At 44.8% G+C, this 26,902-nt stretch overlaps 1 protein-coding gene across 14 annotated transcripts in view; it reads right to left on the reverse strand.

The window, feature by feature from the left end:
- The window catches only part of LOC138763089 (plexin-B1-like), a 300,451-nt gene that overhangs the window by 82,072 nt on the left and 191,477 nt on the right, over window positions 1-26,902 (reverse strand). For 12 of the 14 annotated variants that reach the window (XM_069936701.1, XM_069936698.1, XM_069936695.1 and 9 more), the window contains 8 exons: window positions 19,446-20,580; window positions 16,019-16,201; window positions 12,738-12,866; window positions 8,894-8,994; window positions 5,576-5,708; window positions 4,197-4,353; window positions 3,152-3,260; window positions 631-739 (listed from right to left, as the gene is read on the reverse strand). In XM_069936701.1, the coding sequence (XP_069792802.1) occupies window positions 631-739; window positions 3,152-3,260; window positions 4,197-4,353; window positions 5,576-5,708; window positions 8,894-8,994; window positions 12,738-12,866; window positions 16,019-16,201; window positions 19,446-20,570 (2,046 nt within the window). In that variant the 5' untranslated portion in view covers window positions 20,571-20,580. Of the gene's footprint in view, window positions 1-630; window positions 740-3,151; window positions 3,261-4,196; window positions 4,354-5,575; window positions 5,709-8,893; window positions 8,995-12,737; window positions 12,867-16,018; window positions 16,202-19,445; window positions 20,581-21,826; window positions 22,048-24,261; window positions 24,337-26,902 lie in introns of all 14 variants that reach the window. The other 2 variants (XM_069936697.1, XM_069936691.1) reach the window with 2 other exon arrangements.

Here is a 26,902-nt window from a genome sequence, read left to right on the forward strand (position 1 = left end):
AGCCTCCTTGCATCCCCCACCAGAAGAACCGGGTCCTCTCTACCCTATCGTCCAATAAACTGGTTAAACCTCTTGCTTGGATCACCTCAGGGGGATTCAGACTTCATCTCTCCAAACCAGTGCTTAGAGAGTCTTATGGGCCAAGCATCATTCTATTGAATCTGTGCAACCTGCCCATTTTAATGGGTGCCGCCCACAACTTACACCTTTCACTTGCTGCCCCAGGCACCCACCACTGTTCCCCTGCTCAAATGCAGGAGTGAACTGGCACCCAGGAGGTGCTACAAGGATACACGATCAATGCAGGCGCGGTTAAGCCAGCCCTTGCATGGATTTTTCAGAAGGCCTTATTCAATGCGGAGTCTGCAGGAGAGCAGGAAGATTTTCTCCTTCCTCGTCTGTGAAGGGGGAGGCGGGGGAAACGATGGGAAAACCTGGAGCCTATTGAAGTGGGCTGACATTGGCCAGGGTTCAGATGAACAAAGCAGAGGCCAAGGACAGAATCTGGGACTACCCAGGTCCAAATTAACTCAGCGTTCAGAGAAATCCTGCCAAGTGCCTTTGCACCCAGCTCTCCTCATCTCACTGCTACAAGTTGTTGCCTTGTAGCACTAGAAAGTCAGCACTTACATTCTCATTAAAAATGATCATTTCATCCTCACAGGTGACGTTGTGGGTACAGTGGTGCTGAAGCACACACCAATTGCAACCCCATCGACTGCTCACACATCCTCGACACCTACAGAGCCAGCAGTAAGAGAATCAGAATCAAATCAGAAACCAGGGACCAGTGTCAGCCCCAAGCTTGGTGCTGAAAGCAGATTAAAAGAATTACAAGAATTCAAATGACAGCAGATTAAGAATAAACAATAGGGCCTCCACATCCTGCTCCACCTGGCAGATCCAGTGCCTCTACTTCACCTGTTCCCCTCCCCACTCCACCTCTTGTCCCCATTTTAGCATGGATAATGTGGGCTGAATGGAATCTCGTACTGTAAACTTGTACAACTCTTAGTGACCATTTATTTATTTTGACATAGAGCACATTAACAGGCCCTTTCAGCCTACAATCCCGTTACACCTAATAACATTCAATTGATCTCCAACCCTGTACATTTTGGAGGTTGGGAGGAAACCGGAGCCCCCGGGGAAAACCCACACAGACACAGGGAGAACATACAAACTCCTTACAGACAGCGCGGGATTCGAACCCCATTCCTGATCACTGGCACTGTAACGGCATTGTGCTAACTGCTACACTAACCTATTGTTCTTGGCCTTAAACATACCCAAGACCTGAGCACCCTCAGCTCTCCGGGGTAGAGGATTCTGGAGGCTTACAGCCCCTTGTCTAATAGCTCCAACATTCCAGGTTCAAGCCTTATCTCTGATGTTGTCAATTCTACAGGTGGCAGGAGAATTGGGGTGGGCAAACAAGTCAGGAAAGGGGACTGCCCAGAGTGCTGGCTTGAAGTTGATGGGCCAAATCCCTTCTGGAGAGAATAGAAATAAAAAGGTGAACCAAGGCGGCTTGTAAATTATCAATAACTTCAAAGATGCCCATCACGATACGGTTGGCGTAGCGGTTAGCGCAACGCCTTTACAGCGCCAGCGATCAGGACCGGGGTTCAAATCTTGGGCTGTCTGTAAAGAGTTTGTACGTTCACCCCGTGTCCGCGTGGGTTTTCCCCGGGGGCTCCAGTTTCCTCCCACCATTCGAAATGTACCTGCAGCTGTAGGTTAAATGGGCGTAAATCGTGCGACACAGACTCGTGGGCCCGAAGGGACTGTTACCGTGCTGTGTGTCTACATTTAAAATGCCCACTTTGTTGATCTCCAAAGCTACCTCCTCCAGTAGTTCTCAACCTTTTTATTTCCACTCTCATTCCACCTGAAAAAATCCCCTACTAATCGGAGAGCACCGATGGCATAAGGATTACTTAAAGTGGTATTTGAGTGGAGAGAAAATGGTTGATAACACTGTTCTACACAATGCACAGGTGGTATGCTTCCCTCTGTTTTGTATAGGGAAAACTTGGTTTATTGATCTAATGCCAAACCCATCCACATAACTGAAAACACCGACCAGGTGGTCCAGTTATTGGTGAGCACCACCAACTGGAAGCTTTCATTATTTGCAGGAGAGAAGCATCAGGCGTCGTCTATAATGGGGTGACTATATAGGCCTGGATTGAGGAGACATAGCTTCATGCAGAGGTTTGCACGTATTTGGAAGATACTGATTTGGAAGACAAGGATTTCAGTATATGTAGAGTCAAAGCTCAATAGATGTTTGGACAATAATGGACTCAAGGCACAAGATTAATCATGATCTTATTAAAAAAATAGTGCAGGCTTGAAGATCTACACATACTGCAAATAAAACATAACGATTAAAACACTCAACAGATCATCCAGTATCTGTGGAAAGGAAATCAAAGTTAATTTTCTGGGCTGGGAGAACTTTGCAAGTTTGGAAGAGAAAATGCCTTTCCAATTAAAAGTAAAAGGTTCCATTATTGTCACATGATACTACATTTAGAATGTAACATACATAAAATTTTTTAACTTTGCTGACTATAAGGAAGGCAGGGAGTCGCCACTTTGTCCGGCACCCTTCACAGAAATGAAGCCCCCAGTGAGGAATGAACTGGCAGCCCCTGGTTTACGAGACCAGTGCTCTAATCACTGGGCTATCGGAGCCTCTCTAAACTGCTAAGCCTTCACCAATCCTCATCCCCACTTCTAACAAATGGTCTTCAATCTGAGACGCTAACAGTTAGCACGACACTATTACAGCACCAATGACCCGGTTTCAAATCTGTCACTGTCTGAATTTGTACACTCTCCCCATGTCTGCATGGGTTTCCTCCCACCCTCCAAAATATACCGGGGTCATAGGTTAATTGGGAGGCACACGTTCGTGTGGTGGAACCGCCTGTTACTGTGCTGTATGTCTACATTAAAAAATTAAAATAAAATTAGATTAAACCTGTTTCTTTTTCCACAGATGTTGCTCAACTAGCTGACTGGTTCTGGCACATTATGGTTTTTCTTCAGATTCCCAGCATCACCAGTGATTTCTTTTGATTTTGCATTAATTGAAATTGGCTTTGATTTGCTCCATTTAAAGAGAATTCAACACACTTACGGAGAATTCCTGGAGATCTGCTGTACTGCACGACAGTCATAGAAGGTGAACCTGGCTGTTGTCAGTGTGACGTTGAGGAACATCAGTTGCAAACGAACAGTCACATGATCTAGAGAGGGGAGCAGAAGCGTAGGTTCAGAGGTTCACATTGGGCGCGTTCCTTCGAAACTAGGGCATGACACTCAACAAATGCCACCCCAGGGTAGACAGCAGCACAAAGGATGAGCTTGTCCCCTGGTGTTAGAGACCTAATTCAATCCTGGCCTGGTAAGATCAGCCTCTGATAACAGCTATACGACACTTGTGTCTAAATCAGAAGCTGGTTAAGTCCCTTCCTGAGCGGTCTGCCCTCAACACCTACATTGATATTTAAATACAGTGAGCAAGGCCATACCTGTTTAGTGGGATGTTAAACCAAGGCCTAATTTGCTCTCCCAACTGAATAGCATTTCTCGGAGACACAGCAGGTAAGATCTCTCCTTTTACAGACCAAAATTTATCTCAACCAGTACCATGCAAACAGGTGAGTTGGTCGAAATCCCAATGCAATTTCCAAGAGTTCGACTGCATATCCAATGACTGAGATTACACTTAATGGAAACTTCATTTGCCCCACTACATAAGGGGTGGCTGGAAGTCTCAAGGGACACCAGAAAATGACCATCTTTCCTCCTGTGACTGAGTCATCTGACAAGGAATCTAGAAATTTGACATGGATATGGAGATCCAATTGAATTATATCCTTCTGTAACCTTAAAATTCTGGAAACACTGGTGTAACATTATGCTGTGATATCTGTGGCCGTTGTTGTGCCTGAAGCTGTGTCTCTAGCAGAGATCCTCCACTCATTTGGCTCAAACACCAACCTGTGCAGTAAATGGTGCCTGTGAATTCTCACCCTCCTGCATCACAGCATGTTATGACACTCAACAATGTCAATCCATCATATTCTGTAACCTGTCAGCAGAGTGTGCTGTGGAAAAGGGCAGGGTTGCAACCTTTGGGTCCGCTGGCGACCTGAAGATTTCCAACTCCTGATACGTACCTGCCCCTGGTTGGGTGGGTGGAAGATGCTGGGGTTTTGGTGACCAGCAAACGACCCCATGCTCAGTAATGGTGGCAGGACTGGAATAATCCTCAAACAGACAGGTGTAGAACTCATCCTCGGCAAGAATGGGCAAATCTGCAACACTCACAAAGACCTGGGGAGTGGGGAAGAAAATTAATTTCCATCATTGAGAAAACAACATGGAGGTTTAGAAAGTAGTACAACGCAGAGAAGTGCTGGAGAAACTCACACAGCAATGACAGGAAGCAAAAGGCAGTCAACATTTTGGAACGTGGAGAAGCAGGTGGATGATATGGTATTCCTTGCCTGACCAAGGACCTCTTAAAAACTGCTTTCATTTCTGTTTTCACCATCTCTCCTGGCAGCATATTCCTAGCACCCTCTATGTAAAACAACTTGCCTCACTAGACTCTCAACTTTCCCTCCCTCTCTTTAAACCTATGCCCTTCTTGCATGTGACATTTCTAACCTGGGTAAAAGATTCTTCTGTCTCCCTGATCTGTGCCTCTCATTATTTAATATCCTTCTATCAGGCTACCCATCAGGCTCTGATGCTCCAGAGAAAACAATCCAAATCAGTTCCAATCGTTCCTTGCTACCAATACTCTAATCCAGGTGAACCTCTCCTGTGCCATTGCAAAACCTCCACATCCTCTCTATTGTGTAGCAACCAGAACTGCACACAATGTGCCATGTGGCCAAACCAAAGCTTTATAGATGTGCAGCATAACTAGGCAACTTTTATACATGCAAAATGCCTTGGGATTTTCCTTAATCCAACATTGCCCATTTAATTTGTCCGCCAAGTTCTTTCCTGCTTCCCAAGGCCCAAGAGGGCCTTGATGGCCTTGTTGATTTCAGCTTCCGAAACATTGCATTTTCCTTTTAGACCAGTGGTCTTTCCACTCACATCCCACTTTAAGTATTCCCTATGCCATTGGTGCTCTGTGATTGGTAAGGGATTGCTTAAGGTGGGATGTGAGTGGAAAGGAAAAGGTTGAGAGACACTGTTTTAGACTAAACTTGCAATTTTTGTTTTGTAGGCCATTCATCTTCACAAGAAGATGTGGTCTTGAACACTAATCAATTGGACTTTAGAGGACACCCATTTGTCGATTGGGGACCACCTGACCTCGGTCAGTGTCAGACCTTCAAGGACACAGTGAGCAAGTGGGGGGGGGGGGCGGGTGGGAGAGGAGGAAGAGTCAAAACCCATTGGTTCACCCTGACACTGAGCTCCATGTGGAGCTCAAGTACAGAATCCACTCTTGCTGCACATACTCAGATCCAAAGCCTCATTGTGCAGTTAGGAGCCAAAGAGAAGGCGACAATCTTGACGATACAAACTCTCCCACCTGTTTATGCTCCTCTCTGCTGATGTTCGCCGGGGTCAGAGCACGTACTCTCAGACAGCGTTGGTCTTCACTGTAGCTCCACAGCCATTGGATGCCTTCCTCATCTCTCGGGCACTCGGACCTCTTACTGCATCTGTAGGTTGAAAGGAAGGGTGAATCAATACTTGAGTTAAAGCCTGAGAAGTATATCTACTGTGCCCTCTGGCAATACAACAGCTAGCTGCTCAAACATTCAGTGGACAGTGAAAGGAATGTCAGTTTCATCAAAGCTTGTGAAATAATTTAGCATGTTGCAACAAAGCATTTCAGTAACATCATCAAGGCCCGTGGCAGGTTTAATGTTTAATCAGACTACTGGTACTCATTGCCTGACGATCTCAAGAATTCATTCCCACCTCAAAAGTCCCTGTCTTAACACGGCCATTTGCAGTGCATTGTGGAATGCTGACTGTGTCCTTTGCTGTCCCAACAATCCAGGAATCTCAGCTGTGGGCTAGCTCAGCGTGATCCAATTCAACCCCATCTCCTGGGGCAGCACGCTATCCAAATACATCCTGATGCCTCACCGAGAAGTTTGAATGTGTGCCCTGGAATACTGCAAGTACACAATGCTACAATTTGTCCATTTAGCCACTTCCCAAGTACACTCAAGACCAGCCTTTTTCAATGGGGACATAACAGCATATGGGGGGGGGGGGGAGAAACGGACTGAAATCATAAAATATTTTTTGTCTTTGATGTAGTCGGAAAGAGACAGATGGCAATGAGGAAACATACAGGAGGAAGATAGATCAGCTCGTTGAATGGTGTAACGACAACAACCTTGTGCTCAATGTCAGCAAATCCAAGGAGATAATTGTGGACTTCAGGAGGGAGTCAGGGGAACATTACCCAGCCCTCATCGAGGGCTCAGTAGTAGAGAGGGTCAAATTCCTGGGTGTCAACATCTCTGAGGATCTGTCCTGGAGACACCACATTGATGCAATCACAAGAAAGGCTCGCCAGCGGCTATACTTTGTGAGGTGTTTGTGGAGGTCCGGTACGTCACCGAAGACTCTCGTAAACTTCTACAGGTGTAGACTGGATGCATCACAGGGACCAGATTTCACTCCATCGAGGACATCGACATTAGACGGTGTCTTAAAAAAGCAGCCTCCATACTCAAAGACCCCTACCACCCAGGTCACTCTGCTAAAATCGGGGAAAAATTATGGGAGCTTGAAGTCGAGCACTTAGTGGCACAAGGACAGCTTCTTCCCCGCTGCCATCAGATTCCTGAATGATCAATGAGCCAAAGACACTGCCTTATGTTTTGTACACTATATTGTTATTTTTATAGTATTGTTGTAACATGAATGTTTCCTCTATGAAGCTGCCACAAAATACTGAATTTCATGACTTGTTAATGACAATAAATCCTGATTTTGAAGTACGGAAGAAACTTGACAGTTTCACAGGGAAGGGGGCCCATCAACTTTGAGCAGAGCCCTCAGGGGGCCCCAGCCAAAAACGGTTGAGAATGGCTGCTCTGGATCATGCTCTGACTTGATTCATTCAAAAGTAAGCAGAAAAACAGTCCACTTGATTTCCACTCTGTAGGGACACTTTCAGAAACACCGGTCGATTTGGTACGAACCTGGACGAAGCCACCATGAATTCTTCCCAAATTAACTGTAAGGTGTGGGGATGTCTCCTGCAATCCTGGAGTGTGAAGCTGCAAGCTGAGGATTTGGAACAGCTCTGCCTGTGTATTTTATATCATCATTTTAACGTAGATTAAAACTTCCTTTTTTTTTAGCACATGCCATGTCTGTGTCTGCACAAGGCACCATAATTCGTGAAGGATTGGATGATCTCTCTCTGAACCTTTATTCTGATTTTAATGTAATTATAACCATTAACACAGCATCAACGGTCTTTGTTAAACGTTTAGCCCACATGCCTATTACACAGCAGGAGGCAGAAGCAATTTCATTCTCTCTGTTCACATATATTTTTATGCTACTTTTGCCCTTAATTTCTGGTTTCACAAGCCAATTCAAACAAACTGTAGTATCTTCAATTATTCCTCTTTGTATGTTAAAGTCTTTGATTACATTCCCCATTAGTGTGCTTTCTCCAATGTAAACAAGTTCCAAAAGGGACTGCTTCTAATTCCTATCACTCCACCTCAGCAATGCAGCACCCTTCTTTCTGTTGACCACCCTCCCTACCAGGAGAGCCTGGTAACACGGCTTTCAAGTACCCTCGAGATCCAACCCAATAATTACTGGTAAAGAATCTACTGATTAGACACTTCCATCTAAAGGTTAGTAACTTCATTAAAATCCTTATCCAACTTTACCAATTAATTTCTATTGTGTGTTTGCTCCAGGTTTACTGTTCGTTAACATGAATCTATTTAACCCATTAAAATGCAGGGTATGCGCCGGTTAACGTCCACGATACATTCTGTGAAATTGGGTGTTTTTTGATGTGGACCTTGTGCAAACACCATACTATAAACTTAGCAAAGCTACATGGGGTACTGGAGTATACCTGTAAACCTTTTATTTGTAAATACGGATCAGTGTGGGGCCTGACTCAGGGCTGTGGGGGGAGAGAGCGGGGCAGTGGGATCAGCGTGGGGATTGACACGGGGCTGTGGGGAGAGTGCGGGGCAGTGGGATCTGTGTGGGGACCAATATGGGACTGTGGGGAGAGAGCAGGGCTGTAGGGAGGGAGCAGGGCAGTGGGATCTGTGTGGGGACCAACACAGGGCTGTGGTGAGAGTGGGGCAGTGGGATTAGTTGGCACTGATACAGGGCATTTGGCAGAGAGTGGAAAGAAAAAGGTTGAGGCTACTTTCTAATTAAGAGTATTTCTTTTGTTTCTTCATTCACCCAACCTGCAACACCCAAACATGCTGGAGAAAGTCAGCAGGTCATGCTGCATGCACGGCAAGTAAAGAACCACCAATGTTTCCGGCCTAGGCCACACCTGACAAAGGAGCCATGCCCAAAGCGTTAGTTACCCTTTACTTCCTATGCCGAGTTTCTCCAGCATGTTTGTGTGTTGCACTCGACCCCAGCATCTGCAGTCTCTTGTTCACCTCCTGTACCCTTGCTTGCCGTGTTCTAACGAACTTATCCCAATCAGCGGGAGTGGGCAGCCTCCAATCTTCATTTCAAGCAGACATATTTGTTTCTCCCCACCCAATAGTCGGAGAGAGGCCTAAACCCCAGAAGTTTTACAAACTCGGCCAAATTCCACCCAGTGCTATTTTGCTGATGACAAGACTGGAGGAAGGGAAGCATCTCCTCCTAGTCTGAAACTCACCTGCCCTGCAGGATGCACCAGCCACAATATGGGTCTCTCGCCACCATGCAGGACTGACAGTCAGTGTATTCCGAGCACTCGCTAACTGGAAGCTTCAGCACCTACAAGGAGATCAGAGACAGAAGATTCTAAACTGGTTTTCCACATTCTCCTTCACTGAGGCTGGATTCCATGGATGGAAGTATCTTTGTGCACTGTCTGCTCTGCTTTACCAAGGGGTTAATTGGCCTTGTAGCCTCCTGCCAAAACTTTCACTACCTCAAGGCAAAAGAAAAAGAAAGTCAGCAGATCAAACATCATCAACAGATCACGAAAAATTGTCCACGTGGTCCAGGTCAGAGCCTTTAAGGCAGAATGCAGAGGGCAAGAACCACTCCAAAGAGAACAGGCTTAGACAGAGGTCAGTTGGCGATGGGTGAACCAGGGAAGGGTGAAGGAGGACGGGTTGATGGGGAGGTGGAGGCAGTTAATTGGCAGGAGCCTGACAAAGGAGGTGATGGGGTGGGGGGGGAGGAGAAAAAAAATGGGGTGTGATGAAGGAAGACAAATCATGAGGGTGAATCCCTCCTTAGTTGACCAGCCCCCTCTTGGCACCTGCCGAGCCCCAACCACCCTGTCCTCATTTCACTATTTCCCCTCCTCACTGTCAGACTTGAAGGGTTCCAACTAGAGAGGTTGCTAATTCTTCTCTCTCCCTGATGCAGTGCTCCTCCAGCAGATCACCTTTTCCTCCAAACTCCAGCCCCTGCAGCCTCTTGTGCAGAGAGCTCGATCAGGGATAATTTGGCATTCCCAACTTCAGCATGAATCACCAAACATGAGATATTCCCTCCTTAAACAGTAGGGAGATTAGGCTTCATTCAAGATCTTATCTGGACTCATGACCAGAGGAGATCAACAGGTTGAACAGCACTAGGGGTGGTGGGGGTGTTAAACAGAGTAGCCAGAGTCTCGGATCAAAACCCACCATCAATGAAGGTTTTCCTCCAAAAAACGCCAATTCCCTTTCCCACTACAGATGCTGCTTGACCCATTCAGTTCCTCCAGCAGATCTCTCTCCGATCCCAGCATCTGCAGTCTCTTGTGTGTCTCCTTATCTGTGTTTGACCTTATTTAAGGAGCTCAGGCAAAGTTTACTTCACCAATACGTGGAATGGTCCAAGCTGTCACAAGAGGAAGCTGGTCGTCTTTGCATCTGGAGCCGTTTGAAAACAAAAGGGATCCGTATGAAATATACAAGATCCTGAGGAACTTTGACAGGATGGACGTTGAGAGGATGTTTCCTCTTGTGGGACAATCTAGGGTCAGTGATCACTGTTCAAAAATAAAAGGATGCCCATTAAAAAAAATATAGGAAGCAATTTATTTTCACGAGGGGATTGTGAGTCTTTGAAGCTTTCTTCATCAATTGGGGCTGCACGGTTGGCGTAGCAGTTGGTGCCACGCCTTTACACTGCTAGCGATTGGGACTGGGGTTCAAATCCCGTGCTGTCTGTAAGGAGGTTGTACGTTCTCCTCGTATCTGCGTGGGTTTTCCTGGGGGGGGGGATGTCTCTGGTTTCCTCCCACCGTTCGAAACTTGTAGATTAAATGGGTGTAAATTGGGCAGGCAAAGGCTCATGGGCCAAAATGGCCAGTTACTGGGCTTTATATTTAAATTTAAATAAATACATTTAAAAGAGAATGCAAGTAGAACCAACATTAAGGTTGATACATGGTGTTGAAAGGTCACTGTAGTTCGACAGGAACGAAGAGTTGAGGTCACAATTAGATCAGGCAGGATCTCATTAAATAGGTTTGAGGAAGCAGAGGTCAACTCCTTGTGTAAACCAGAAACCAAGGAACTCGTACTTTGACATTCAAATCACGGAGCCTCCCTTCCCCGCCCCCCCCCCAGTTACCGTCCGCAGAAAAGCAGCCACCTTCTGCTGCACTGTGGGAGCTACAGAATCACTCTCCCAGTAACGAGAGTTCCCCCAACCACAGCCACACTAAACCCAATGCACTCTGCAATGCACCATTAACTTAAATCTGTCTACGAGTCGGATCAAAGAGTAACACTAATCTGTTCTACAGAAAATCTTGCCCCAAGCTGCACCACAGGCATTATACTCTGAATGCTCAGTTCTCTCTGCAACATCCTATGGTGTACAATTGGAAGCCTCACTCCCTACATCTGTGGTTTCCCTTTATTTCTCCTCGCTGCCCAAATTATTTTTTCTGTATGTCAGTGTTGGACAATTATATTTTGGATTAGATGAGGTGCTCAATTTCCAATTTGAATGTAAATTTTCAAACACTGTAGGGACCCTTTTTAAAAAAAAATTATTTAATATGAAACCATTTAACAAACATATCACAATATTTCAAACTTAATCCAAATTTGTGTGGTATAAAATAAATTTAAAGAAAACCCTCCTCTAAATCCCCACCCCACCCCACCCCCTACAAATTTCAAAACAAAAGGGAAAAAAGAGGGACAAGAAAACCACCACAGAAGCCCTTCACTTAGCGATACTTTTAAACTTATATACATATGCTCATAGAGACCAACAGGAGAAAGGGAGTGTTTGAGATTCATCTAAATTTCAATACCAACAGTTTGTAAATATGGGCTCCATATTTCACAAAATGTTATGATGTTTATCTCTTAAAGTATAAGTAATTTTCTCAGGTGTAATACAACTCTGAACTTCTGCATCCCATCTATCCATTCCCAAATCAGCATCCGACTTCCAAGTTACAACAATACAATTTCTAGCTCTTGCCAAAGCAATCTGAACAAAATTTACTTGATCCATATCCAGTTTTAATTTAGGTTTAATTCCTCTAACATCTCCCTGTAAAAATAACATTTGATCATGTGGGAATTTTACTCCAGTTATTTGTTCTAATAAATTACCCAAATCAAGCCAAAAAGGTTTAATTGCGGAACACTGCCAAGTCGAATGCAAAAAAAGTGCCAACTTCTTGTCCACTGTGGGGACCCTTTTTGAATTACTTTCATAATATTTGATTGGTTGCGAAGGTAGAACTGTCAACTAATGAGGTCACTCTGATAAGAATTCAGTCTTCCGTTTTCTTTTTAATGGCCAAACAGCTTCTTTCTTGGTCGTCGGTCTAGATCAGTGGTTCTCAACCTTTTTCTTTTTACTCAGATACCACTTTGAGTAATCCCTATGCCATCAGTGCTCTGTGATTAGTAAGAGATTGCTTAAGGTGGGATGTGGGTGGAAAAAAAAAGTTTGAAAACCACTGTTTTAATTGTACCTCATTGACTCGTTATGTGCACGGTTTCATAACTCCAAAGGAAATGGGCCAATGACAATTTTTCTCAAGCAAAATATTTCAATCATAACTGGGTCTAGAGCATCCCTTAATGATCACAGAGGACCGATGGTACAGGGATTACTTAAAGTGGGATGTGAGTGGGAAGAAAAAGGTTTAGAGTTTCCTTTTTTTAATAATAAAATATCAATACAATATAATCTGTTTGATTAAAATGTGGATGAAATGTTATGATTTAAGTGCAATTCATCTTTTCAAATTTTATAATTTTTTTCATATGTACTCTGTAATTTTGGATGCGATATTTCAATGTTAATAAAAATATTCAAAAAGAAAAGACAATTATATTTTGGGAGTTGGGAGCATTTTAACTGCAGGTTTCACTTGCCTGACAGAGTGTTACACCAGTGAATTACACCAGTGCATTTCCCTCCCTTCGCTTCGATGCACCGTCTAACTCTCATTTATCTGACCAATGTCTCTTCATTGCAAATCAAAGCGTCGTGGCTACAGTAACACCCGAGAGTGCCACTGGGCTTTTCTTCGCAGGGCATACCTTCATTGGAGTTGTGACATACAGGTACTCCTGGTCACGGTCAAACGCCAGGTCACCACTGATTGCTGCATTGGGCTGGATCGTCAGGGTAGCATATTGCTCCACGCTTCCAGACGGCTTCACAAAAACCTGGGACAGAGGAAGAGAACAAACACGAAGGCGTGACTAGGCAAAAGACAAGCAACAGTACTTCTACCTTTGTTCACAGCTGGACCCTCAATGCCCATCAGCGGTCAGATCTTTTGTACAGGGTAAATGAACACGGTGACTTTCAAGGGCAGATTTCCTGCCTTGAGTCTTCACTTACCAACATCCATACTCCAAATCAGCCATTCTCAACTTTTTTTTTGTTATGGCTCCCCCCTCCCTCAGATTTACTGTCAGAGAACATACATGACATCACATACAACCCTGAGATTCCTTTTTCCTGTGGGCGTGGCAGAATGATCACTTGTTAGTGCAAACAACGGTACTTAAGGACCTAGGACTCTGTTCAAAGTTTCTTTCCTGTGAAGTAGTCAAGTTTTGCTTTCTTCAGATTACACAAGGCTACGTGACATGAAAAGAAAACAAGGCTTTTATTTCAATGTACTGTGGTGCTGTTGAGAATGGCTGTTCTAAATATCTGTCAGCTAAATATTTCCTCTGCTACTTCGTTTGGCTTACATCAGTAATACCCAGCCACACAAACTACACTTTTACATGGCAGTTTTCTCTTCGTCTTCCCACCCAACTTGCTGTGGTGATCACGCAACTGGATGAAACGCTGATGTGCAGGACGTCTCAGTCAGCACAGGAAAGCGGAGAGAATGAAGGGGAATTGTATTTTTTTCAAATGCAAAACGAAGTGCAGTCACACAAGTATGCCTTTCCCCAGGATTGGACATTTGTTCCAGTTGTTTTCCCCACTGTTCCTCTTCACTTCCTTTTAGAGCAGCTCACGAGTACCAGTGGTCTTGGTCCTGGACTGCTATTACCCTCATGTGGACCTCTGCTGTGAGCTTGATCAAAGGGGCTTTGTAAGAAACCAGCACCATTGCCAGCTGGTGTCTAGCAGCAGTCAACAGACAATGAATGGTGTCAGGAACCGAGACCGACGTTTCTTTCTGCAAAGATTGTTAGAACCAGCAAAAACACAATGCTGGAGAAACTCAGCAGGTCAACAGTGTCCTTTATATAGCAAAGATAAAAATACATAACCAACATTTCAGGCTTGAGCCCTTTATCAAGGTTAAAACCAGACCTTGTGGATCCAACGGCGCCATGGATTTCATTAATTCACAAGACCCTGGAAAAGGTGGCACAGTTAACGTAGTGGTTAGCGTAATACTGCTATAGTACCAGCAACTGGTTTGAATCCGGCGCTGTCTGTAAGTTCTCCCCGTGTCCGCGTGGGTTTTCTCTGGGTGATCCGGTTTCCTCTCACCGCTCACAACATATGGGGGGGTGGGTTGTAGATTAATTGGGTGTTACTGAGCAGCAGGGGCTCATGGGGTGAAAGGGCCTGTTACAGTGCTGGATGTCGAAATTTAAATTTAAAAAAGAGCAGCAGTTTCGCCCAAGTGCTTGAGGGGAGTTCAGAATCATCCACGTTACCGAGACTCCGGAGTTACCTCAGACAGAACAAGTCAGTTACCTTCCCTAAAGGACGTCAGCTGTATCACTTATGCCAACTCTCCTGTCTAGTTCTCTGGTGATGAGCATTAAACTCGGCTGGTCTCATATCAGGATCTCAATGCATTGGCAGAGATGTTTTTGAATTTCTTGAACAATTAGTCCAATAATGTGATCAACACACATGATGGAAAAGCGTCCATGGGAAACAAAAGGTATATAACCAGTGTTTCGGGCTTCGTCAAGGTTTTCGTGACTAAAGGCTCGGATCCAAAATGTCATTTGTACATCTTTTCTTCCTATGGTCGCTGCGGGACCTGCTGAGTTTTTCCGACACTTTTGTGTATGTGCGACAATCACAGGGCCTACAGCCTACCTCGCTCCTCAAGGAAGAATTAAGGTCTGTTGAAACCAACTTTTACTAACCAAAGGAGTAGAGGAGTCACCTATTCAACAGATTGTTTTTTAAAAGACTGTGTACACTGATGTAAAGCAGGGTCTTAAATTCTACGCTGCTGCCTCCCAACTTTGAAAGACAAGAATCTAGTTCTCTTAAATTTGAGCATCTTGGATTCTGGATTAGAGTGGACTTTTATCCCCCTCACTAAGTTGTGACATCGAGGAACGGTCTGCCAGAAAGGGTGACAGTATTTGACATCCTCAGCACATTTAAAGGGCTATGGATACGAAAAGTCTAATGGGATTTTCTGGCTGTCATGTGACCTTTCACGCTTCTGTGATAAGCTCATTGCTCATGATCAAAGGTCAACTTTCTTCCGCTGAAGGGACAATCGCATCCATATGGTATGAAGCAAAGGTAACGGCATTCCCAGCAGCAATTGATATTCTGGATTCAGCTGTTTAATAAAATGTCAAACATAGGAATAGAAGGCCACTCAGCCCTTCAAGCCTTCTTGCCTGGCTGCTAAACTTCTGTAAGCCAACTATTGATGCAGCAGTCCTCTGAAAGGGCAGAGAAGAGGAAGTTTGATAACACTGGACAATGAAGATTTTGTATTTTATGGATTTTGGGCTGCTGATCATGAAAAGTTTCCTATCATGAACCTTTTTTAGATTTAACCTATTTTTCTGATTTCCTGTCATATTTTAAGTCTACTTCAAGCATACAAAACCATGAAATGCAACGCGTCACTGAAAATTCATGTTCTGCATTCTCACTTGGACGTCTTCCCTGCTAATCTTGGTGCAGTCAGTGGCGAACGTGATGAAAGGTTTCACCAGGACATTGCGACCGTGGAAAAGCGGTATCAGGCCAATTGGAATCCATCAGTGCTGGCTGACTATTGTTGGACACTGATGGGAGAGGCATCAGATGCTGAGTACAAACAAAAATCAGCGGCAAAACATTTTTAGGTCAGTTGAACGAACACAATATGCCAACATCATTATGCAATTAAATGTGTTAAATTCAATAAAAATCAATTTAATGTTTCTCCAACTTCCTACGTGATACAGAAAATCTGAAATTATCTTTGTGTTCAGCTTGAAGTTGCCCACCATAATCTCCAAATTGTTTTCAGGAAGCAAACCTTTTGAAAAAATTGTCGTCCAGTGTAATCTGGCTGTGTGGCTTCCTTGGAATAGTTAGGTCAGATGAAGGGCCTGATGTTCCCCAGATCACAGCCCCAAACTGTGCTTTGTCTCACCTTGTGCAAGTAACCTTCGTCATCCCCCACAAACACGATGGTATGCTCCATTTCTACGGTCACTGCAACAGCGACCAGCCGAGCCTGTGCCACCTTCAGCACCAGGGATGCATCGATAGGATTTCGACTGGCCATTGGGCTGGGCGTGTGGTCATATCCACAGGGGTAGGCATTCAGAGTGTCCTGGAAGGGGGGGGGGGGGGGTGGGGGGTGGGGAAAGAGGAGATACTACTGTTTAGATTGGGCAAACCAATAACTAAAATGGAAAGCTTTAAAAAATGTCCTCCTGCCCAATCAACACATTATTTTGAGCAAGATGACTTTGAAAGAGAACAAGCCCATTCCATTGTTACTGCAATCTATTCTGGATATATATTGAGTTTACAGTCATAAATCATTTCTCATTCCATTCCCTCCCTGTCAGCTAGTCTAGAAAGGGTTCCAGTCATAAATTGTTTCGAACCATCTCTTTAAATAATACCAGACAGGGCTTGCCCTTCACCTCTGTACACTGCCCACAACAGGAAAATAGTTCCAATCGTTTATCGCTGCCACAGATAATTGGCACTATTTCACATGCATTAAACATATCAACTGTTACCGTAGTTCAGCATTTGCTGATTTTATTAGTTCTGCTTGTTCCCAATCAGGAGTAAACACAATTAGCAATTGCAAGAGGCAGTCAGGCCCAGAGATACTTTCACCTGATTGAGATGGTTGGCACAAACAAACTAGCTACACAGGATAGGGACTTAACTTGCATTTAAATGAAAGGTCAAACAAACATCTGGGCACTATTTTGAAATAACTAATCTGAAGCCTCTTTATGCCACCATTTTTCCTTTTATCTAAAACAAACCATGCTGCTGTGTTCTTCCATCTGTTCCTCTGATCCAATTCCAAGTCTGTTTCTTTTCCCCCTTTAACACATTTTATACTTGCTTACCCTGGCTTTAGTCATTTGCCTCGCATTTCAGGGAAGCAATTTAAGAAGCTGTGCTTTTGGTGCATTTTGCTTTACAAACCGAGGAAGCAATTTATGCTCGGCAGCGCTTGCCTCTTTACGCAGAGGAACACCGAGGATCTCATTGGCAGATTATTACCCAAGTTTACAATGGAGACCACAGCATTGCCACTTTAAAGCTGCCTTGCTCTTCTCTTATTCTGGTGCCTCTCCTTTCACTTAGAACATTCGTCTGATATTGACACCGTGGGAATGCTCCATCAAACCCTTTGGCTGCCAAAACGCTGATTCTTTAATCAAGATTTGAATGCCCCAGTTTAAAGAGGGAAAGTGATGAATTCCCCTTCCTCCACAATGCATGGTAAATCATTGTAAAAAGACCTTGCCTTCCATTGACCAACTTATCAGAGAAACCATACATAACAACATGCCAGAAGGTCAGAATCAGGCAAGAGGCCACAAAAATGAAACTGTACCACGAAGTAGCAGTTTGGTTTGATTTGCAAGAAACTGGCCCAATTTGTAGTAATGCCTGTTATGTCTCTGTGTTACTTGGGAGGCTTCTTAAATAACTTAGAAATGCAAGATTCAAATTACACAAGACTTTACTTACTGATGCCTTCCACCATCTCAGTAAACTGCTCACACGCACTCATATACATATATATATGCGCCCCACGGTGGTGCACTACAGTTACTACAGTGAAAAGGGTGTATTCTTATGCGGTTACAAAATAGTTCTAATTATCCTGACTATATAACAAGGCCTGATTCTCACATTCTACTCACTGACTCAAACAAGTTACCCTGATCCAGACTTAACCTTTTCTTTCTCCATGATGAACCAGCACCATTCTGTGCCCCTGTCCATTCTCCCCCTCTCCCCTCCAGAAATTGGGAATGCCTTGATTCAGCCTCGTCCCAACTCCACAGATCTCAAGCTGGACCAGGAGGCATGGACAGAGGGGTGCATTTTTGTAGGCGTTACCTACTCTAATTGTTGCAATGGCTCTGATCCAAATAAAGTTATTGGAGCCAGCAGGAACTAGGTGCCGAGCACGGTTAGTGTGACACTGTTTCAACCCCAGCGACACAGGTTAGAATCCGGCGTTCTCCATGGGCCTGCGTGGGTTTCCTTCGGGTGCTCCAGTTTCCTCCCACCATTGAAAATGTAGGGGATTTCTGGGCCCATTGGGCAGCATGGGCTGGACGGCCTGCTACTGTGCTGTATGTCGAGAAGAAAAGACATTAAATTGCCCACATTCAGTCCAATACTAAGCATGACATCATCTGGACCAGCTCCCTGATTGGTGACAATGCTAAGTGCACATACAGGCTTCAAGCCTGCACAGAACTGAACATCCACAGACAGAGAGATTTTCAAACATGGAGAGTCTGATACTACACTTAAGTTAGATTTGCAGAGGCAGGATTTGGTTGAAGCTGCAATGGCTTGCAAGCAGGAATAAATGCAAAATGTTCCTGGTCCATGAGGGAAAGAGGAAACTGAAATTTACTATCCAATGATGAGATAAATATCGAAACAGTTACAATTACACCTCCAGCTCCACGTACTATTCAAATGTGCCAACAACCAACACTGAATATGCAGGTAACCACATTCTTTGGAAAAGGTGGCTGTTCACCAGAAGCACTGCTGCTTCTCAACTAACACAATGGCTGCTCCTTGAGATCATGCAAGCTGTTGTGTCAATACAAGTACTTTCTTCACTGGAGTACAGATTTGATCAAACGTTCCCAGGGTTCTTGCTTGGTGACAACAGTTGATACAGAGGTTAGATATTTGATAGATCTGTGGGTCTACTGATTACCTGAAGGTATGAGGGCAATTCCAATGGATTGGACAAGCTTTCTGGATTTTCATGAAAAGTCAAGAGATATTTTTTTCCTTGAAAACATACATAGTTCAATTATTCTACATTTCAGAAAGGATAGTACTGACTCCCTCTTGTGGTCATGGTCATGATCAAGTTTTAGGTAACTACCAGGGTATCAGTAGCCCCTTTTCCAGGCACCCTGTCCCAGGAATTAACTGGGACAAGGTCCAGTGGAAAAAGAACAGTGTCCAAACACCAGCATCATTTCACGCTGGGGATTAACCATCTCGACCCCTACTCATACCCCCGGCATTTGCTGATGCCGACGTGCTGATAAAACCAGTGGAAAAGGGACAGCAGAAAGTCACCCATTTCCGGTTGAAGGTGGAACACTCTGATCCCTCGGGGTTGAGCGGTGTTCAGTGGAAAAGCGATTAGTGCCCTAGTTAAGGGTGGCCCAGTGGAAATGGCACAAAGGGCTTCCTATCCCGGGACAATGGATGGCCAATTGACTGGAATACCAGTGGAAAAGGAGGTAGCAAAACATTTACAGTGCAAAACATTTACAGTGGAAAACCCATTGAAAGTTCATGGAGAAGTGCGGCAAGAATAAAAAGGAACTTACTGACGTTAGTCCACTACAGCTAGATTTGACCTCGTACTCGATGTAAGCTGCCTCATCCCCATCCTGGGTCTTGCCATGATTGGTGTAGCACAGGTCCCTAGTCTGATTGATCATCTGATCGATCTGTCTCATGGTGTAAACACAGAGTGCCGACTCTTTCATTGGCTTGGCTGTGGAAGTCTGACCAAGAGAAAACGTGGCAAACAGTGCCTCCCCATCGGTTTCCAAAACCCCACGTGCCAGCCCCTTCCCTGGCCGGCTAACGTAGGCGGCCTGAAGCAAATTATAATTTCTGTCTGTGCCCCGGCAAGCGAGTGGCACCTCCACGTACGAGTAATAATGCATGTCACCCAGGCAGACCCGTGACACGTAGGTCTTGTACTCCCTGGAGGGGGATTTGAGGTCCCGGCGGTAAAATAGAAAATACACGGACAACTGATAAATAAAAGATTTGACAAAGTGATGGTTGTACTCCGACAGCCTTCCAGCCACCGCGAGCTTTGCCGTATCCTCATAGGAGAAAGTGGGATGGGAATCAGAGCTTGGTGGCTCGAGTGACACTAAGTTGCGGGTGGTGATTGGGGGGATCCCACCAGCGCCTTTGCTGGTGTAACCACGTCCCACAAACAGCACAGCCGTCTGGCCTCTGGACAGGCCAACCAATCCCACGGTGGTGACGCTCGGGTCATTGGCAGCCACATACTGAGTGTCGACTGGCCGTTCAGGACGGAACAGAATCTGACTAATCGTCCCCAAACTCCTTTTCTCACAAATCCCTTGAAACAAACTCCCACAAGTGATCAGCTCTTTGCCATAGGGATTTATTAGCAGCAGCTTGCTGTGGTTGTCCGTCAACCGGGCCTGGGGGCAGTCGCTGCGGGTGACGGGGGGTAGGCAGTCCTTGCTGTCATTCTGAGGACCTGTCGGCTGCACCACTGGATTGGTCAGCTCGGAGCTCAGCTGGAAGAGGAAGTTCACGGCTCCCACGTAGACGTTCCCAGTCTCTGGATCAACCGTCAGGTGCTCAAACGTTGTGTCGGATCTACTGAAGGACTTGTAACCGCCTCCACGGCCAGGGTAGGCACTCGACAAAACGACGACAAGGAGGATGGTCCCAGACAGCATGGTCAACGTACTGCAACAGAAGAAAGGTCACATTGTTAATGGGCCAAACCTTTTCACCTCGATCCTGTCAGTTTACCTGAAGGCAATGAAATGAGTAGCAAAGTGGCAACCTGTTAAAGCAACAGGGAATATTCAACCAGGTACTTCTGATTGTACAACGATCATGTGATCAGCAATGCTCTAACAACATCATTTCACCTGCCACACTGCTTTTAGAATGATCTGCAGAAAAACCAAATTGTGTTTCTCCAAAAGTGAGTGTGCATTGTTAATGCTGTGCAGGAAGGGATTCACATTCAGGCAAGACATTCTACTTGGCTTTGTGTCCAAACCCTTCCTTGCATAGAACCAGCTTCCCCAGCACAAATGTCCAAACTATCCTTCAAGACACTGAGTTCCTTCCCAAAACTTGTACAACTATCTCTCCTGAAACCAAGCACAGAAGCTCAATTCAACCATGACCCTTGCCAAACATTCCCAGCCCACAAGCACCTCAATCTCCTCCTCCCACTTGACCATGGTATTTTTATTGTCCTCTAGGCAGCACCTAAGACCCCTACCCCCCAAATACTCCACAAGCTCCAGCAACTGGTGTAAAGGTTAAAACCTAGTTTTTGATTCTTAGTTAATTTTGTGCCTGTCTCTTTAAGGACTATTGTTTGTAGTGCTACCATAGTGACTATGATGTAATATGTCGTAATATCCGCCCAGGCTAATGGCTTGCTCTCATTCTACGAGATGTGAAGGAAGTGTGAGCACGAGAAATTTTTCTTTAAATTTATATCTTGATACATCTTTGTGTTTTAGAGCAGTCTTTAGTTATCCCTTTTGTGATGACAACTTTTGAGTAATTAGAGTCTAAAGGACTATCTTTACAGTAAATACTTTGTTATTCACCATTATGAAAGTCTTATTGTGAAGCTATCTGTTCCATCAATGAATTTAAAATACTTAAAGAAACAGCCACAGAGTTTGATTTATTGGATTAAAGAGCTAGAAATCTGGGATTTTGCAGCTCACACTTTGGAAGCTGATGCTTAGAAATTAGGATATATTAGAACAAGGAAAGTGTCATCTGTAACTGGTGCCCTCTACTTTGATGTGAATCTGTGGAAAATTCACTAATGAAATGTTAAACATTGCAAGTTACTGCACAGTGGATTAGGTACTAATGCAAATATTCTGATGGCAGTTTTTATATCTCAAGAAAAAATTGTACAATTTGCTCAAATTTAAATTGTGTAGAGCACCTGTACCTGTATTTGAATACCAAATCTATCAGCAAGGTATCAGACAGAAGAGTCTCTGGTGGAGTGGATCATCTCAGAAATCATCTTAGACGTGTGTGCGATCTCATGTCTGGTCAGAGTTACTGTCTGAATAGAACGTAACAGCACAGGGCAGGCCATTCGGCCCATGATGATTTGCCGACCGAAGTCTCAAGTCCACCATCAATCTAACCTGGAGGACATCAGTTCTGCTCTTGCACAAAATCAGACTCAAGGTCATTCAAACACATTTTAACACTTCTGTTTAGTAACTGTAAAGACATGGGCAATAGAAAGAACTAACCAATATGGTTTGGAGAAAGAAAGTCAAGGAATTAAATAATTCCAGGTCCACATTATGCATTTGTGTTGAGCTACTGACCAATTTGATGAAAGGGCTCCCAAGCAGAGAATGAAACCAACACACATGGAGAGAGAAGCAGGAGAGCCACACATTGCCAGATCCCTGCACTGCTACAAACCTACATCGGGCTGGTGACCCACTGAATGTGCGTGATTATAAGGGGGAGAAAGAGTCACTCAGCCTGCCCAGCCCCGGGAACACAAAAAACGCCTATACTCAACTTCCATAGTGCCTTGCTGTTCATGGCTTATGCTTGACTCTAAAGGTTGAAACTGCTCACCTCGATAAAAAGGTGGAGAAATACTGTTCAATTTAAACACTAGCAGGATTCCCACAAGCACTGCCTGATAAATGACAAGATAGGGTTGGTGTTGAGGTTAGGGCAATACTTTACAGCGCCAGCGATGGGGATTCGAATCCCAAGCTGTCTGTAAGGAGTTTGCACGTTCTCCCCGTGTCTGCAAGGGTTTTCTCCCACCCTTCAAAACGTACCAGGGGTGTAAATCAATTGGGTGGCACAGACTTGTGGGCCAAAATCTTTAAAAAAAATTAAGAGTCTATTTCAGTACTATGCTTTGAGGACAAGCTCAGGTTGGAACTCCCTATCTTCCTTAACACAAGTTTCATCCCCATTTTATTCAGTGGGTTCAACTTTTCCTCTGGGGGGAAAAAAAAGTGGCTTACAAGCAAGACCATTACAGGTAATCTCTTTCAGGGCCACACCTATCCCCATTTGATGAGGAAGAGGGCATCATTAGAGCTTTCAGTGCCTATGCAGAGTTTGCACAGGAAGTCTGTTATCACAAAGCCATATTGTCGTCGTCATGGCTAAACCCTCGAGGTCGAGGATGACGGCCTTTGTTCCGAGCGAAGACACCTGGGCGGGTATTTGTTTAACGTGTCTCTCTTTTGGATCTTTTACTTGCGTAGAGTTTTACCTGAGTATTAAGTAGAAATTCAGGAAAAAAAACCTTGTATGCAATGCCTTGAACATGGTCTGACCTCTAGATAAATGTAATGCCACAACAATTTGGGTGATTTTCCATTGCTTTTCCCATTAGCCTTCCACTGATGAACAGTCCAAATAACAAGCTGACTTTCGTACCTCCAACATACAGGATTTGTCAAGCAAATCCTTATTTGGGGAGATAAAGGCACCGGCAAGTTCTGCAATTCGTTCGTTAACCAGTGGTGCCAGGGAGCAAATCAGAAGTTGTTCTCTGTTACTTTGATTCTATGGAAACACAGAGACAAAAGCAAGGTGCCTTTGAAAAGCTGCGGAGTTCTGAAGTGAATGACGGCAAGATGTGGAATCTGCTTCATGGAGGATTAGCTGGCTGCAAATCCAATGCTTGTGTGTTGAGCCTGATTCAGCATCCAATACAGGCAGCAGCTTGCATTTAGCTCAGTGACACCAGGGCTCTGAAAGACTCATTCCCCTTCATTAAAATGCTAGCCATTTGTGAAACATCCTACAGCAGTTTAAAACTTGAGTATAGAAATTATTTTTCTGAAAAAGGAATGAACCTTTGCAAGAAAGCAAAGCTGAAACACCCTCAACTGTGATGCCAAGGTAAAACGTGCTAATCATTGGGGACCCGCGCTTCTGCTCACTTCAGTTCCCACGTTTATTTTACCTTTTTAAGTGGAGTCGGCAGACCCAAGCACGATGCAGGTTGCCAGGCTACGGGCGATTAGTGCAGGTCAAAGGCCGACATCCATGTCTGACTCACTCATTCACAATTGTGACCCCCCCCACCCCCCACCCCGATTCCACACAATGGGAGAAGCGCAAAAGTATTCAGGTTTCTGAGCTGCAAAATCAAACAAGTCTCATCAAGAAAAAAATCTCCATGAGTTGTTAACTTGGAGAACTTGCATATATGAAGCGCAGGGCAAGGCCCATTTAAACTAAAACAAAACCTACTTGTAGATTTCAAGTTTTGTATCTCGAATTGTAAAGAAGGTTTTATAAAAATGACACACTGGGGAGATTTCAGTTACACTTGCACTGCTATTTTGGCTCGAAGAAAAGTGGATTGCAGCATGTGAAACTGACCGTGAATGTTCCAGAATGACTCAAACCCGTGATTCTTCTCCAGGGTCCATTCTGCACTCGTTTCCGTTTCTCAGGCTGCTCTCGCGGTACAATAAAGACACAAGAAATTAGTGCAGGAGGAGGCAAAAAAAAAAGCCCCCGAAGCCTGCTCTGCCATTTAACAAGACCACAGCGCGAATCCTCTAACCCAATGGTTCTCAACCTTTTTCTTTCTGCTCACATCCCACTTTCAGTCAGCCCTGGTGTTCTGTGATGAGTAAGGGGTTGCTTAAGGTGGGACGTGAGTGGGAAGGGAAGGTTGAGAACTACTGCTCCAGATCCAATTGTTACTGAAGTATTTTGCTTGAGAAAAATTGTCATTGGTCCATTTCCTTTGGAGTTATGAAACCCTGCACATAACGAGTCAATGAGGGACGATTAAAACGCTGCTGCGATCAGTGGGGGGGGGGGGGCGTAGCCGCTGCTGCGAAGGGGGGGGAAGAGTTGAGGGGGTGTTCAGGGAGAGAGGTGGCTGCTGCGATCTGGGGGAGAGTGGGGGAGGGCGCGATGTGCCGCTGCTGCGAATGCCACTCTGATTCGCGGCGACAGTTCAATGTGGGAATGCAGAAGCAATGGCCATCTTCCTTACCCATAATTCCCCATACCACTGTAATGGCGCCAGAGCGGTTCCAGCGGCATGGGGATTATGGGTAAGGAAGGCAACCATTGCTCCCACACTCCTGCATTGAGTCATCGCCATGAACCAGAGCTAGGGTGATTCCAGTGGCATGGGGCATTATGGGTAAGGAAGGCAGCCATTACTCCTGCATTGAGCCGTCGCCGCGAACCAAAGTGGCACACCACAACAGCAACCACCCTCACCTCATTCGCGGTAGCGGCACGTCGCTGGGGGAGGGAAACTGATGGGTGGCGACTGATGGGTGGTGTTGGGAGACTGATGGCCGATACTTCTTGTGAGCACATGACACGTCACTCACCACATCATCGCGGGGGCAGGACCTCCCCTTAAATCGGCAGATTGGACGATTTATCAGGTAGGTCTGGCTGCGATTGCATAGGTGTATCCTGCACCCACGACCCAGTAATCGCACCCGGGTCCCAAGAGGGCTACCCGGGTGCTGCAGCTTGAAAGTACCTAACTGTAACTACCAGCTTACCGGCAGGTACAACCAAAATGTCTGCAGCTCACCGCCCTTCACTTGGTTTATTTATTTTTAAAATGTGATCTGGTTTAACTTTGGAGGGGGGGGGGGGAGGGCAAATATTCCTTCTGGTCCCATTGTCTGAATAAAAGAATTTGTCAATACCTTTGTCCATCCAATTATGGACTGGGATTTTGTAGGAAAATCTCATAGCAAACACAATTTTGTTTTGTTGGCTCGAAAAAAACATCTATTTAACAAAGCTCTTGATCAGCAGGCCTGGTATCTACCTCGGCAGACAGAGTGGGACTAATGATGCAAAGAGCAGGGTTCAAATCCCACCAGGGTAATTGGGAAATTTCAGCCCATTTAGGTACATCCATCATAACCTTTTCATTATTGCCAAGAATGTGGCATATTGTAGCTTCTCTGCAGCTGTTACAGTGAGTGAGACATGCTTGCTTCACCAGCAATGCTTGCGACCTACCAATAAACAAATAGCACAAGGTGGCTTCATGTTTCGGTGCAGTGAAGCTCCAGGTGAAAGCAAGTCACTCAGTGATGATACACTCTCCCTTCAAAGCAAAAGGCATTTCCACTTTTATCCCCAACTGCTCTCCCCGCCACCCCCCCCCCCCACCCCCCCATCACAACCTATCATTTCATCATTTCTTGGTGGAAAAGCAAAGCTACAAACTTCGACAGAAGCCGAAGTGGCCGACGTTCTTCCACTGTGCAGCTCCCCCTCTAGACTGAAGTGATTGCATTCCCCAGTGCAATAACCCTGGGCAATGATGGCAAAATTAATGCTGCAATACAAACATGATAATGGCTTTAAAAAAAACATTTTACTGTTTACTCCTGGATTTGTACGGGTATTTTTGTAACCCAATAAATCTTCTTTATTCTTTCCTTAATCCATCTGCCACCAACCTCAATGAGTTGGCTCCGTAACAGACAACAACCGAAACATATTTGCCTTGAGGTTTTTTTTCTCCCCTCCCTTCACTCGAGTCCCACAAAAGAATAACGTAGAAACGAACAGTAATGCTAGCAAAGGCTCAAGGAGCATCCTGTGTTTATACAACACCTGCATTGTGGCACTATAGACAGTTGCTGCAAATGGGTGAGCTATTTTTAACTCAAAGTTGGCTCGTTCAAGGAATGGGGTCCTGGAGACAGGAAAACCATAGATCGATCTTCTCCAAACCACCTCACCTTGGGACTCATTTTTACATCCAACTGAAACAGGGGTGGCCAAACTTGCTTAAAGCAGGAGCCACATACTATGTTTGAAAGCAGCAAGACGTGACAAAAATATTACATACACGTTTTTACTTTCTCATGCACATTTGTTAAAAAATTTTAGATAAATATTAAGAGAGACATTTATTTACTTATGCAGTTTTTAAACCACTAATTTGTATTATCTTCAATTATCAAAAGTACACATACTGCATATACATGTGTAATAGTTGAATTTTGTGGGCCAATTTTTG

This window comes from Narcine bancroftii, chromosome 5 (assembly GCF_036971445.1).
Source record: "Narcine bancroftii isolate sNarBan1 chromosome 5, sNarBan1.hap1, whole genome shotgun sequence".
Lineage (NCBI taxonomy): Eukaryota > Metazoa > Chordata > Chondrichthyes > Torpediniformes > Narcinidae > Narcine > Narcine bancroftii.